Consider the following 15,806-nt stretch of genomic DNA (forward strand, 5'->3'; position numbering starts at 1 on the left):
TTGGAGTGGAGTCTTTAGGGAGTTAGTGAATAATTTGTAGGTCAGGATTACCTCCTTCTTTTCCAGGGAAGTGGTCAACAAATAACATTTTGGGGCAATATATATAACTTTGAACATAATTACATCAAAATCCCTAAACAATGAGCAGTGTCATTCCCAAGATGTCTTCCCTTGAGGGCCATGTGTTTTGTCTATCCTGGCCTTTGAAAACAGCAATACTGTTAGTGTTGTGATGATAAATTTGAGGGTCATAGGATATGGACCCAGGTTAGGATAAAGGGACCAAAGATTTCAGCCTTACCAAATCTCAGGTCAGAGGTTCAAAAAGTATACTAATGACCATATGTGATCCAGCCAAAATCACCAAAGTAAAAGACTAATTGAAGATTTAGACATTGAGAACTTTGGCTATATTTATTCACCACTAATAAAGTCTACTGGATAACTACAAAGTCTCTAGTCCAAGTAACTAGAAGTTTGTAATTGGCATTAAAGGAGATAGGAAAGATTAAGAGCTTGGTTTGAGCATGTTATGTTTGAAACCTTTACCAGATATTGGAATAGAGCTTTGAAACAGGCAGTTGGATATATCAGTGGGAAGTTAGAGGGAGTAGTCCAGGCTGGAAACATAATTTTGAGTCACTGTGTAAATGGTACCCAAAGAGCAGATTTCAAGGACCAATCCCTATAATACTTGAACATGAACAAGTGAGGGAGATGAGGGGATATAGCAAAGAATATAGAAAAGGAGCAGATGCTGACATAGGAGGAAAAACAGCAGAAGGTGGTATCCTGAAAGCCAAGTGGTGGAAGTGTTTTTAGGAGGACAGAATGAGCAACTGTGCCAAATGTTGCTGATAGATCAGGTACAATAAGAACTGAGAAGTAATCACTCTTACTAAAGTAGAAGTCATTGGAGAAGAGTTTTGGTAAATTGTCTGGAGTGATAGCATGATTTTATTATTCACCTTGAACATTTTTCAGAATTCCCCTATGCTTATCTTGCCTTGCATGAAGGAGCAAGAATTAAATCAGTGGTATGCATTCAGTGCTTTTATGACCTTGCCGACAGATATGAAACCATATCAATAGGATGTTTTTATTACCTAGATGCTTTGGCTCCATGTAAGAATGGTCTATAGGGCACAGAGAAGGATTGTGTATGAGAATAAAAGATAGTATAGCTCATATAATGTGTCTACATGATGTCATAATTAGTGGCTGAAAGAGAAAAGAATCCAATCAACCAATAATGTTTTATTTTTATGTTGCCAAAAATTTTGTTTGGCCATTTTTTTCTGATTTTATTAATTTGACCAGTTCTCCTGCTGTTATGCTCATTGAGCCTAAATTAACATAGGTGCATTTATGTACATGTACTGGTTTAGACACGCTTTTTGAAGACTTTGCTACTCCTCTAGTTGAACTAGAGCCTTCATTTCCATGCAGAATGAAGCCCTTCAAAACAAGTCAGAGAACAGTAGGTTCAGGAAGGCAAATTGAGTACATTTCTGAGCACCACAACAAAGCTTTATGTACTTTGAAGATGGTAGGTTATGTCTAAGTTGCTTTGAATTAATATGATTAAAGATAGAAGGGAAAAGCACCAGCCTAGAGTACCACTTTAAATTCATATGCCTCCCTATATCCACACACTTGCCTTGCTGTCTGTAGTGGTGCCAAATGCTACCCCACTGCTGCTGAGATGTGAGATGCCAAGGTACATGCCTGGGCACCCATACATGCACTAGTTAGAAATTCAGGGGAGTTAATATCCCATAGGGAAGGAATTTGACTGATGATATGAGAGACAGGAGATGAATTCTTCTCCCTCTCTCCCTCCATATGGGTTGTATGAAAATTCAGTATAGCCCACCATAAGAGATTGAGAATTTAGATTGTCATGAAACAGACTGTGGCCAACAAGTGATATACTGCTTTATGTTTGCTCTCTTTCCTTCTCTACCTCACTACTTCTTTTCCTGACTCCTACTTCCCTGGGATTTCACGTAAGCTTTTGCTTTAAGCTCTGTTTTCTAAGAAACTCAGACTAAGGCATCTGGAAATTAGGAATTCCCCCCAAACTCATAACTGTGTGACTTTGAACAGGTTATTTTCCTATCTGTGTGTCTTTTTCTCCAACTATAAAATGTTGATGTTGGAGTAGGTGTTCTTTAAGGGTCTTCCTGGTTCTGAAATAATGCCAAGGTAAAGGACTGTCAGTGTGAAGGAAGTGATGGGAAAAGGTATTTACTAATGGTCATCAGTGGATTGCTTACACTTGAATCGGAATGTACTCAATATAATACATGAGCTTGAATGTTAACAGTTCCAACCAATCTTAAGTTCAAAAATAGTTTTAGTTTTACTTTCTGCAGAAAGAAATGGAATCAGTTCTCCTGGGCCTATAAAGATAAAGCCAAATAAACTTACCTTCTCTGGCACAAGTGAAAATACTTCTCTACTAGCTCTACACCATAAGCTCTCTGACACATGGCAACTAGCTGCAAGCATGTTTTCAAAGTAGTGGAGAACTTTGTAGTGCCACTATCTTGAGAGGTAAGAGAGCTAATATATGACGTCTGTAACTATTCCTTCACTACTAACATAGGAGCACATTGGTTTAAACTCTTAGGCTGCAGGCAGACTGGAGTTAGGGAAAGGACTATTCATCATTTGAGGCTTATTACACCACAAAGGTTTACATTATGCTCTGGACTTCTATACCTAACTCTGGAGCATGGACTTGGGAGTCAGACAGCCTAGGTTCAAATCTTAGCCTCACCATCTACAAGCTTTGTTAACTTTTGGCAAGTCACTTAACCTCTCTGTGCTTCAGTTTTCTCATCTGTAAAGTGACAATCATAATAGTACCTACATCATAGAGTTATTGTGGAAATTAAGTAAATTAACATAGGTAATGTGCTTAAAATAGTGCTTAGCACATAGTAAAAGCTATATAAGTATTCACTATATGTATTTTAGCTATCATGATGAGGCAAGATGGGCTGGAACCAAGGAAAACTCTTGGCTAAAGCTATATTAAATGTATCAAGGGACCAATATGTGAAAAGCAGTAGAGTTAGGGGGTAACAGATGACTTAACTGCAAAAAAATGTTAAGCAAGAAACACCCTCTAAATATTCCTGTTTATACAGACACAAAGTAGAAAAATAATGAAAACAGAGCCTCTCTGCAGGATTTCGAGTTCTTTCATATACATTTTAAATATACAAGTGCAATACATTAAAATATATAGAGGTGTGAATATATATATATATGTGTATATATATATATGTATATAATCACAGAAGGTGTACATATGCACACTCAAATGTCTGAGCACATACCCCAACAGGACCCATCTCTACATAAACCAGATGCAGTCCATATCAGGCCAACTTGGACACAAGTGAAAGTCGTGACTCAGCAGCAGATTGCAGATGTATCTGCATTTGAGTAACCCTTCAGTTTCTTATACCATGTGTAAGGCCATTTAGAAATACACCGAGAAGAGCTGCACTGGGTGTATGGCAGAGCCCAGGACCCCTCTGGCAGTGCATGATTTGCCTGAGTCAGGACTGCAGGATTGGGATATCAAGAAGGAGTGACTTGTGTTATTTTGGGCCCTGAAACTAATAAGCAAACATCCATATAGTAACTTTAGCTCCAGGAACAATGCATTAGTGTCATAAAATCCTTATATATTTCAGCTCTAAGCAAACTTCAGGCAGACGCAGGGAGAAGTGTGTTGCTACTCATCAACATCTAGTTGACTCAGAGAACTGAGCACAGCTTTTAGGGGTAGGTAAGTTCAAAGTTCAATCAGGAAGACTTATAAGATTTTTTAAAAAAGTTATTTAAAATTGAAGGCTCTGAAAGCAACATAAGAGATTAAAGGTATTGGTCTGGGTTTATAAATGTTCCAAGAAGCCAAACCTTATATATGGCACCATTTGCAGCAATATTATTAACATTATTAGTAATCATCATAACATATTTATATATACAAAAATAGAGCAAAGCAATTCTAGAAGAGGAGGTGAAAGTGAAGGTGTGGGGCTATGTGCAGCCCAAATGTCATACACTTCAGGAAGTTTCAGAGCCACCAAAGACTATGACGCATATTTCTATAGGATGTATCCAACAAAGGGATGAGGATGTTCCCTTCCTCTTCCCCCATGTATGACTACACATTTCTCTCCACCTCTCTACCCTGTAATACACATCCATGCACACTTTAAAAGAGATGATATATAAACTTAGAGTATGGAAGTCTTAAACTAAGTTGGAGCACCTTGATTTCAAGCAAGTGCCCTCAATCTCTGAATTCTTTAGGGATTTTCAGATTCACTCACAGAGGGTAACTGTATCTAATTCTTGTGTCTTTCAGCAGCAGTCTTTAGGAGCCTGCCTTCCGCACTGCAGCCTTTTCCCATTGAAGGGGATTCACAGCACAGGCTCTTGATATTTTTTAAAAGAAAAGTTAGTTCTCTGCATTATACATCTTTCATCTTAGTTTTCCACTGTTGCTGATATTTAAGTTCTCAGGCAACTGCTATTGCAGACAAAGCCAGGAGTGACAAGTGTGTACAGCAAAGGGTAGGTGCAGTGGTGAAGATACAGCTTGGTTAGGGTTTTCTTAAGTACTTCTTTTCCACACTTGAGCTTCTACAAGGTGACAGAGCCAAAGGTGATATCCACTGGGGGCAGCCTCAACACCTGATAGTTAATTAGCTACCCACCATGTAGTGCATAAAAACCATCACACTAACTTGGTATGGTTCCTGAAAATTTAGTGCCAATGGCTTTCTGTTATTGTTAATAGAGTTCTAGGAGAAAAGTCCCATGACTTAATGTGGCACAGGGTAGAAAGTATTGAGCTAGGAGTCAGAAGACATGTATTCCAGTTCCAACTGTCAGTGTGTGGCCTTAGGCAAATCTCTTCCTATCTCCAGGCCTCAGTTTTCCCATCTGTAAAATAAGGGCATTGAACTAGATTAACAGTTAAGATTCCTTCCAGCTCTAAAATTGTCTTATGAGTTTCTATGTCCATTATTAAGGCCTGAGCCATGCAGTCTCAGGGAAGTTAGCTTCTAAGGGAGAATAGACCTCTGTAATATCCTTTGCTTTGTCCATTTAGCTATAAAGCACGTCTGCCTTTGGCACTTGGGTCAGACATACAAAATTATGAGCATCCTGATTTACTATCCTACTCAGCATGCTAGTGGAATCTGTCAGTACTATAAGTTTATTAGGAAAGGGAGTGCAACTCCAACTAATTAGACCTGGAAATGTAAGATAATTTTGCCTCATATGCTCACAAATTAGGTGAATGTATTTATGGGTTCACACACACATCAAAGATATAGACTATTGCTAATGATCAGTTCATTATACTAATCCATTTCCCTTAATAAAAATCAGTAAATAGTGTAACAGAGCAAAGTTTGGCATAGAAGGAAACACCTACTGAAAAACAGCACTTCTGGATGTGTTAGAGAAAGACAGACAGGTAGAGAGATATAGATCAAACAAAATAGAAATACAAGCAGAGAAAGGATTAGTCTGCAAGAGGAGAAGGGAAGGAGTAGAAAGGAAAGAGATGGGAAAGGAAAGAGAGGAAAAGTTAAAGTAGAGAGACAGTCAGAATGCAGAGGGAGGGAGTACAGAAAATAATGAAGGAAGAGGAGAGGAGAAAGAGAGAAGAGCAAAGAAGAGAAAAGCAGTAAAGAGGGAGAAGGGGTCAGATTCCCTGGAGTATTGAATGTCGCTCCACATGGACCTGTGAAAACCATCTTAGAAGAAAGCTTCCAAAGGCGCTGTGGAAAGCAGAGTAACACTCAGAGCCTGCATCGAGAGGCATTATATTGGGGGGCCCCTAAACCTCCATGTTGCTGGCTCTGTCAGTCCTCAGCGTCCAAATCTCATGCCTATATATCACCTGAATTTGCCAAGACAGCCATAAGGGCAGATGGCAGGGTGTAAAAGGTTTAAGTAGAGTGGGATAGATACTGTGAGAAAGAACAGGGCATCCTACACCAGGATGTACTTGGCCGTTCCCCTGACACTATAGGAACAAAACTGGTGAGTCCCTAACTTTGGCAACTTGACCCATCCTCTCCTCTTCAAAGATGAGGCCTAAGCTTTACTGATGGGGGCTAGAAGGACAAAGCTCTGGATCCATTTTCTGGGAAGGTCATACAGACTTCTCCTGGGCCTTTGGGAAAGGCGCATTACCAGAAGAAATTTTTCTGCACACAGTGTTGGTATGCCTCTTACAGCGGCAGCCTGGTCGCCTGAGGCTATCATAGCCCTGCTGGCACAGATGGAGGCATCCACGTGTAGGCAGGTAGCAGCATAGGCAAGGTAGGAAGAGCGAGATGAGGCTCATGGCTGCCCAGCGGATGAAGCAAGAGCCAGGCCCACAGGAGCAGGGCTCATCAGCACAGTTGTCTTCATCATCAGTTGAGCAGTGGTAGAAGAGGCCCTTAACACAGCAGAGACAAGTGCCATAATCAAGGAGGCTCTCAGCAGAGCAAAGGCAACGCTGGTTGCACAGCCAGCAGGAGGGGAGAGAACGAGCTGCTGTGCAGAGGATACATTTGCAGCGCCCACACTCCTCGCATATGAAGAGGTGCTCACTGGGGTGCACTGCAGATTGCTCAGTTTCTCCCTTCAGAGCACCATCAGCCTTTAAGTGGGCCCCTGATCCAGGCTGGGTTTGGATGATGGACTGGCCTGAAGGTGAGGGAGTAATGCTGGCCAAAAGCCTTTGATCAGAGGCAGTGGTGCTATGGGATACTGAGCTGGCAATGCTAGACTGGCTGAGATGCTGAGGCAAGGGCTGCAATTGATGGCACTGGCTGAGACTGCGGGGAAGAGCAGTAGGCATGGTAGCCAGGGACCACTCAGATTTGTGGGTTTGCACAATAAGGGAAGGGCTGGAGAGGGCCTGTTTACAGGGGGCTGAAGGCCGTTCCACATAATCATTGCCAGCATGAGTAGACCGCAGCTGTTCAATAGGCAGAATTTGTTGTAAATCATCTGTCACTGTGGCATCCATTTTGCCTTGGTTCTTGAGTTCTGAGTGGTTTTGGGTCAGGGTGGCACTTATGGTGATAAAGAGCCCTTGTAGTTACATGGACGTTAGGGCACATCAGAAAATCCTAGGAGAGAAGGAATAGAAACAGTAAATAAGAACAGACAGGTATGAGTACATTGCAGGGAACCAACAAAGCTTGGGCCCTATCACCACCACTACGTCTGTGTAGGCATGTCTGGTCATCCTATCCAAAGTGCAAAGCACTTTGGGAGCAAAGAGCTCATTCATTCCTTTTGTATTCTGTCATATGACTAGGGTTACAGGAGCAGCTCGCTCATTCAAATGTTTGCTAGAAGAGAAATGTAGGCCTTGGGCATCAGAATTCTAATAAAAATGGAACCTAATTTTAGGCCACTTCCTGAAGCAATGCTAATGTAAAAGAGAAAGCTTCAAAAGTCTTCCATGAGAAATATTTGTGAGAAGCATAAATAAACAGGTAAGAAAAGAATCGCTTGATTCAATGAATATAGGCAAGCAACCCAAATGTAGTAAAGGCAGACATACAGCAAAGACACAGAGAGCAAAAATCTGTAGAATAATAGGAAAAAGGCCCCCAAGAGTATAAGGAAGCCACCACTAATCATCTTGCAGTTTTTCTCACCTCACAGGCTGCTTTATCTTATGGAGGAGGCAATTCTTTCTAAATGGCAGTATGGCTCCAGTATCAAACTTTTATATGTATGGCAGTAACACTGGGAATGGGGAAACCACAGAAAATGATCCCTGAATTATTTCAAATATCACCTGTAACTGTACCTATTACCTACCATCTTAAGTCAAGTCGACATTGATAGGATTTACTAGGCAGAATCTGCTTGGACTGCTTTTCTCTACCTTTTACTTACACAATAAACTGGTGTTCTTTAAAGAGCAACAATGTTCTTATATCGAATTTAAGATATGTTGAATATCTAGAAAGCATATGTTTGTGTCCACCACAATCAGGAAGAGTTGGTAGTCTTTCCCTGAAGGTTTTGGTTGAGCCAAAAAGACATACACAAGAAAACCTACATACAAATCCCAGAGTCATCCTGGAGGCATTAGGACCTAGGAAACACTAGCATGAATAAAGTTTATATTTGAAATCCATCAGATTTCAGGCCTTCTCAAAATAGATCGATTACTCACATTACTATATGGGATGTAAAGCTTGAATAATAGAAATGAACAAGTGACAGAGGACAGTGCTTGATTACGTTTCTCAAAGCAAGCAAACGTGACATTGAAATGTTCCCAAAGCTCAATAACAGGAAAAATAAGGACACAGTTCATAAAGGACTCAGTGGCTAATAATAATGTGACCAGACTCATTGACTTTTTAGGCTATATCCCCATGCAAAAAAGTTTATTTGAATTACATCTGTTCATTTAATTTGGTTAAAAATAACTTTTGGCACATCATCTCAGAGAACCAGTGTGACTATGATTTCACTTTTTAGCTTGTTGTTTTGATGTTATTTAATGCAGCACAAGAGAACTCACATAAACGCTATGGATATTCTAACACTGAAATATCTATGTAAAGTGTGTCAAATCCCTTGCTTGTTTGGGCCTCAGTTTCACTATGTATATAATTACAAGGGTGAACTAGCTGATTTTGAAGAACTCTACCCCATTATAGTCTGTAATTCTGTAACTACACAATTGGACATAATAATTCTTTTCATCCACACCTTCAGTATTGTAGTCTTTGAGAGTAAACAGTGCATCATGTCCTTATATGGGCACTCAAAAGCAAAATGATGTCTCTTTTATTTACTTGGACTCACAGCTTTCTGCAGGTTCCCACCTCTAACTTTCCCATACCTTTATTAAGATTCATAATCTTATCATTGGAAAAGAACAAGTATTTTTCATTTGAACACACAAATAAACAAGGACACTGCTTGGTTGACTTGCAGGGTATGTGGATATAGGAGCTTTAGATCGGGAAAAGACTTTTGACAAATTAATAAGAAATGGATTTATTCCCCATTGATCAAATGAAGAAGGTCTGGGACTCTTTAGGTCCTTTACACTACAAGAACAATAATACACACTGGATGCATTTTAGACTCACTGCTTTCCCAAAGGAAACTAGATTCAAAACATATTGGAGATTATAAGAATCAATGACTCAAAGGAAGGCAACAAAGTCTTAAAGTTACAGGAGGTAATCATATGGGATCACAAGGATGGCACTAGGTATCTCAGGGACATGCCCAGAGGGTTGTAAAGCTAAGCTTGGAAGAATCTAGGTCATAATAGAAATGACTCAGAACAATGTTAAAAGGAGATACTGTCTTGGCAGCAGAAGGGCATATGGTGCTTAGATTGAGAAGGTGTATTTGGATATTAATTAGATATTACTATGCAAGACTGAGGAGTTGAGATGCTTGGTTGCATGATTAAAGGAAGCTTTGGGCATCAGTCTGGGATGCTTATGGGTAAGGGTAACTTCATAAGCTCAGGAGGTTTCTGTCCTGTAAAATCTCTTATTAGAATGGATTGTGGAAGATCTGCAATATGGTAAGCAGTTGGACCTGGGTAAAATCAGGGTGTTGAGTAGAATAAAACAGGATTGAATGACAATAAATTGTTTGCCATTCCGGTAGTGCTAAATCCGATCTGGCTAACAGTATGAACTGAAATGGATACTGTAAGGGAAGGTAAGAGGGAAAAACAGTTGAGAAGCAAATAGGAAAGAGACTGCTGTAGCACATACATCAGACAAAAAACTATTATTGCATGCATGTTTATGATTTAGAAATCCACCCATTAAAGGGCCATTCATTGTGAGCAGAAACAGTTAAGAAACTGTGTTCTTTTCATCAATTCCATATTCTATTAAATGAGAGAGACTATGCATATCACATATCATTAAACAGGAGCCAAGGTGATTACAACTCTTGGCTGTGCAGTGATGGGACCTAGTGATTTCTGTCACGTACTGCCTCTACAGTAATGAACGATGCATTGTAAACCCACTCCCATGTCGGTCTCTCTGGCTAGGTGCTCAAAGCTTTCTCAACAGTTTTTCTGTACCCCTGAATGTTGCTATGTTCAACCTAAACAGAGATTTATTTTCTTATGCCAATTTAGGGACTACAAAGCTAACTCCATTCAAGAAATGCTGTTTGTTAATGAAAGAAAAATGTATATCCTCCATGGAGCCTAAAATCTGTCATGTTGATAATAAAGTTGAAACTTTCCTTTCAAAGCCCTTCTATGCTAACACCTTAAGCTAGAACTCTGATTTCTATAATAAATCCTTTCTGATACAATAGGACTCAATCTTGATTTCAAAGAGGGGAAAGAGAAGGAGAGCCCGGCGTTTCCTGTTTTCTCCGACTTCTGTGAGTTCTATGCTGTTTTGTACCTTGCTGTGTAACAGCTCTGGGTTGGGTTGCTTTTTTCTGTGCTCTGCTGTTATATACACTCATTCTCAGAATAACTGAAAGCAAACATAGGGGGAATTTCTGCTATGGCTTTATATGTTTTCTTAGTTCTACTGTTCCAGAGTCTGCTCTCTAAAAATCCCTCTCTGTGCAAAAGCATTTGCATCTCTATCAAAGCACTGCCCCCTTACAAATACCAAGTTGTATATAGTTTACATTACTAACCTCTAGGCCACTGCCTGGGCCTCCCTCTTACCGCATACATCTTGCTGGAGCTGCCAGGTTCTCACCACATTTAACTCTTAAGTTGTCACTTTGCTACCCTAGTCCTATTTATTACTTTAATAGTTTCATTAAAACTCATAGCAGTTTATTTTAAACCAGGGAGGCTTGCAGTTTTAAGACCTTGCATTTTTAATGATATAGGTGTTTTAGTAATGAGCAATACAGGGAGAAGCTGTAATATAAAATGAATTCACATACTTCTAATCTTGAAGGAAATTCTAGTCGTTCATTTAAAAAGTAAGAATCTTTCTTTAAACCCCAAATCATTTTATAAGAGACAAGAAACTTAAGTTTTAGTCCTAACTCTGCCTCTACTTTGCTGTGTGACTGTGGGCAAGTGGCTTCTCTTCTAGACCTCAGTTTCTTCATCTGTAAAATGAGGGGTATGAAAGAAGGATTTTTAAAGCCTCTTTTTGTCCTGATGCTCTAAACTTTTTATGCTGGGTTTATTGGTTGCATTTTTCTGTTTCAAAAATCTTTGATGAAGAATTAGTCTCCTTACTTCAGGATTTTTACTTCCTCACTTCTTAACTCTGAATAAAATACCTCCAAATTCAAGTCACTCAGATGACTATCTAGAATGTTACACAACTAAAAAGACCTAAAAACAGAACATACAAAAAGACAAAATGTATACACTGTTATAATTAAAGTCTTAGTAAATGTTTGTTTAGAGGTACAGGGAACAAAACTAATACTTCCTTATAGATAAACTGCTAGCCTGTGCTTTATTTGTATGTATGTATGCAGCGGACTTTTTGGGAACATGATTTAACACCTGGTACATCCAAATTCATGTGATAACACATTATGTTATAGTGAGGTTTTAATATATACCCACAGTAGCAACAATAGTTTGCATTTCAAAATAGATTTTCTGTTTAAGAGTTGAAGGTCTGTTTTATGTTCATCCTGCCTGGTTTGCAGCATACAGAGGTGAGTGATAACTATAAGCTAAAGGAATGGAAGGGAGTGTTTGTAAACCACTGCCCTTGGTCCTCTCAAATGCCTATTGGCTAACAAGAAATGCTCATAAGTTCTTATTTTGACAAAATTTCCATATGCCACACAGAAACATGTGCGCACACACCCAGGCATGGATCCAGAGATTTCTAAATCATTGCTCTGACTCAATGTAAGCAGGGGGTTATGCCGTGTCAGCTTGCGCCATTTCTACCCAGGGCAAGGTGATGTGATGAAATCTGAACGATGCACAGCCCAGACTTGTGAGCCAATAGCACACTAGCCTCACGCTGACAGGATGCCGGCTGGACAGCCAGACTGGCATTAGCTTGGGTGGTTAGGCTGAGCTGTAAGGGGCTCAGGCAAGCATCAAAACGCATTTAAAGGGCAACAGGATAGAAATTAATTGACATTTGGCTACAAAAGGGTTATTTTGAAGTCCCATTTTGATTTATAAATTTCCAATACGGGAAGTTTTCTGTAAGAGCTGATTCATTTAAATCTCATTTAAATGGTTTTCATTTTATTTTACCCACGCGCTTGCGCTTATGCGCGCACACAGACACGCGGACGCGCGCGCGCGCGCACACACACACACACACACACACACACACACACACTCAGGATAGCTGGAATGAATGGTAATCTGTACATTGCATAGAAAGAATTTTGGAGACTTTAAGAGCTAATCTCTAAGGCTTACCTTGAGAAAAGGGTTTATCCATGCTGAAGAAAGCAGAACTAATGCCACATCTGCCTCAAAGGACCTCTTCTTTTCCTGAGTCTGGGTTTCTCTACCTGTCTTCGGAAAGTCTGAATGAAAACTCCTTCACTGGTAGTGGAACGAGAAGCAGAGATAGTTCTGTCGCGGTCTTTCTGACACAGCAGAGAAAACGGAACGGAAGGGAAAAAAAACGGTGGTGGAGGGCTGGAGGCTCAGACCGGTAGAGGTAGATACTTTGTATAGATTTTACAGGCAGATCTAAATCTTGATGCACGTATTCCCCAAAGAAACCTCCGCAGGGTAAGTTGTTCGCCTCCTCCTATTTCTCCTCCCCCTCCTCCTCCGCCTCTTTCTCCTCCTCCTCTCCCTCCTCCAGCGTTTTCCTTCCCCTCCTCTTCTCCTCCCTCTTCCCTCCTCCGCTTCCTCCTCTTTTACCTCCTCCCACTGCTTCGCTTTTGCCTCCGCCTCCACCTCCCCTTGTCTCTTCCAATCTGACCGATGAACTGAAGCAGCAGAAACTGCAGTTGCAGACACAGGGCATCTCAGCAGAGCAACCGATAACCGCTAGTGTGTGATTATTTATATAGCTCAGGGCGTGTTGGTATATAATCCGCAGAGAGAGGGGCGGGGGTGACATTGTAGTGTGTTCAGCTCAGTTTAGCTGGCTGTTTTGTGAATGCAGATGATTTCTGGAGGTCTTGTGAATGGGTTATAGGGGAGGATAAGAAGGAAGGGATTTATTGTGCCTTGTTGCAATTTCTTTCTCTCCCTCTCTCTGTGCCGTTTGCTTTCCCGCAGCTGCACCTCTTAATGCTTAGCTAAGTGGCGTCATGCAGTTGAAACGCAATCGACCCATGGGAACTCCCCATAGCAATCTCTGTATCCGGTCCCTGGGTAATGACTGAAACAAAATTTAAAGGGGAAGGGGGTGAGGTGGAGAGTAACAGTTTTAGGGAGGCCTCATTTAAATATATCTGCTAATTACACTCCTACCAAGCCACTCAGCCATTGCTGAGTGACTGCAGCTTCAATTAAAGAGACCGATCTCCTTTGTTTAAGGACTTCTCCCACCCCTTTCCTGCATTCATTCCCACTTTTTCAGCGCTAATAAAGATTATCCATCCATCATCCACTGGGAAACCATTACCCAACCTACTCTCCCTTCCTGCCTTTGGTACATCCTATATTCAACAAATATTTTTTGAGTGCCTTCCTTTGCGCTACGTATTGTGGATTCAATAGGGAAGACAGACAGAATCCCTGCCTTCATGGCGCCTCCTTGGGACTGGCAGGCTTCTGAAAATAAGGTATCTCTTTTACATAAAGAGTGAAGGACAAAGCTTTCTGTAAATTAACCTCAGCCCATTATTTTGTTCAATAGTAGGGGTCTTCCTTCTGGGCATCCAGACAGAAGTACTTGAATGAAAATAAGCCTCATATTTAAAATAAAAGAGATTTGATTCCAAGTCCTGCTTCAATGGACAAGTAACAGGAGCTTGACCATCAACATTCTTAGGATGCTTTGGTTACCCCATCTGTAAAATTGATATGGCAGAATGGTGACAGTAAAACAAACCTGTGAGTCAGAAACTCAGATTCTTAAACTTACTCTCATTGTGTGACCCTTGCAATTTATTTTCCCTCTAGTGCCTCAATTTCTACATTTGCATGAAGGGATCTAATTAGGTAATTGCTAAGGTCTGATCTAGCTCTGACTTTCTATTATTTACACCCTTTTAGGAGGGTTAAGAAAACGAAAGAAAGCATGAGATTAAAACTATCTATTGCTGTGTGGGTCTGCATGCACATGTGTGTATGTGTGTGTCAAAGGTGCTCCAAATTGTTCTGTTCATGTATGTGTGTCTATACCCACAAATTCACACATAAGTTACTTAGGTTTTCTGTTTGCTTTTTTTTTGCTTTTTTTTAAATTTTGGTATCATTAATCTACATTTATATGAGGAACATTATGTTTACTAGACTCCCCCTATCACCAAGTTCCCCCCACATACCCCATTACAGTCACTGTCCATCAGCGTAGTAAGATGCTGTTTATGTGTGTAGATTCTCTTTTTCTCTTAATAAGTCTGTCTAGAGGCTTATCTATTTTGTTTATTTTCTCAAAGAACCAGCTCTTGGTTTCATTGATTTTTGCTATTGTTTTATTTTTCTCAATTTTATTTATTTCTTCTCTGATCTTTATTATGTCCCTTCTTCTACTGACTTTGGGCCTCATTTGTTCTTCCTTTTCCAGTTTCAATAACTGTGACTTTAGACTATTCATTTGGGATTATTCTTCCTTCTTTAAATAGGCCTGGATTGCTATATACTTTCCTCCTAGAACTGCCTTCGCTGTTCCCACAGAAGTTGGGGCTTTGTGCTGTTGTCATTTGTCTCCATATATTGCTTGATCTCTATTTTAATTTGGTCATTGATCCATTGCTTATTTAGGAGCATGTTGTTAAGCCTCCATGTGTTTGTGAACCTTTTTGTTTTCTTTGTTCAATTTATTTCTAGTTTTATACCTTTGTGATCTGAGAAGTTAGTTGGTAGGATTTCAATCTTTTTGAATTTACTGAGGCTCTTTTTGAGGCCTAGTATGTGATCTATTCTGAAAAATGTTCCATGTGCACTTGAGAAGAATGTGTATCCTGCTGCTTTTGGGTGTAGAGTTCTGTAGATGTCTGTTAGGTCCATCTGTTCTAGTGTGTTATTCAGTGCCTCTGTGTCCTTACTTATTTTCTGTCTGCTGGATCTGTCCTCTGGAGTGAGTGGTGTGTTGAAGTCTCCTAGAACGAATGCATTGCATTCTATTTCCTCCTTTAATTCTGTTAGTATTTGTTTCATGTATGTTGGTGCTCCTGTATTGGGTGCATATATGTTTATAATGGTTAGATCCTCTTGTTGGACTGACCCCTTTAACATTATGTAATGTCCTTTATCTCTTGTTACTTTCTTTGTTTTGAAGTCTATTTTGTCTGATACAAGTACTGCAATACCTGCTTTTTTCTCCCTATTGTTTGCATGAAATACCTTTTTCCATCCCTTGACTTTTAGTCTGTGTATGTCTTTGGGTTTGAGGTGAGTCTCCTGTAAGCAGCATATAGATGGGTCTTGCTTTTTTATCCATTCTATTACTCTGTGTCTTTTGATTGGTGCATTCAGTCCATTTACATTTAGGGTGACTATTGAAAGATATGTACTTATTGCCATTGCAGGCTTTAGATTCATGGTTACCAAAGGTTCAAGGGTAGCTTCTTTACCATCTAACTGTCTAACTTAACTCTCTTATTAAGCTATTATAAACACAGTCTGGTGCTTCTTTATTTCTCTCCCTTATTATTTCTCCTCT

At 40.0% G+C, this 15,806-nt stretch overlaps 1 protein-coding gene across 2 annotated transcripts; it reads right to left on the bottom strand.

The window, feature by feature from the left end:
- Positions 1 to 857: 857 nt before the first annotated feature.
- Positions 858 to 12,772, bottom strand: SPRY3 (sprouty RTK signaling antagonist 3). Of its 2 annotated transcripts, XM_073227746.1 has the most exons (3): positions 12,434 to 12,772; positions 6,241 to 7,169; positions 858 to 4,974 (listed from the first exon to the last, which is right to left on the bottom strand). In XM_073227746.1, the coding sequence occupies exons 2-3, from the start codon at positions 7,064 to 7,066 to the stop codon at positions 4,949 to 4,951; spliced, it is 852 nt and encodes a 283-aa protein (XP_073083847.1). In that variant the 5' UTR covers positions 7,067 to 7,169; positions 12,434 to 12,772; the 3' UTR covers positions 858 to 4,948. The 2 variants fall into 2 exon arrangements, with proteins under 2 accessions (XP_073083847.1, XP_017521785.3); XM_017666296.3 differs by having other exon boundaries at positions 858 to 7,169.
- Between the last annotated feature and the right edge of the window lie 3,034 nt (positions 12,773 to 15,806).

Source organism: Manis javanica, chromosome X, assembly GCF_040802235.1.
Source record: "Manis javanica isolate MJ-LG chromosome X, MJ_LKY, whole genome shotgun sequence".
In the NCBI taxonomy this organism is placed as follows: Eukaryota; Metazoa; Chordata; class Mammalia; order Pholidota; family Manidae; genus Manis; species Manis javanica.

What these genes read in the sequence shown, in the direction of transcription:
- SPRY3 (XM_017666296.3), bottom strand. Translation starts at nt 7,066, where the DNA reads ATGGATGCCACAGTGACAGATGATTTACAACAAATTCTGCCTATTGAA.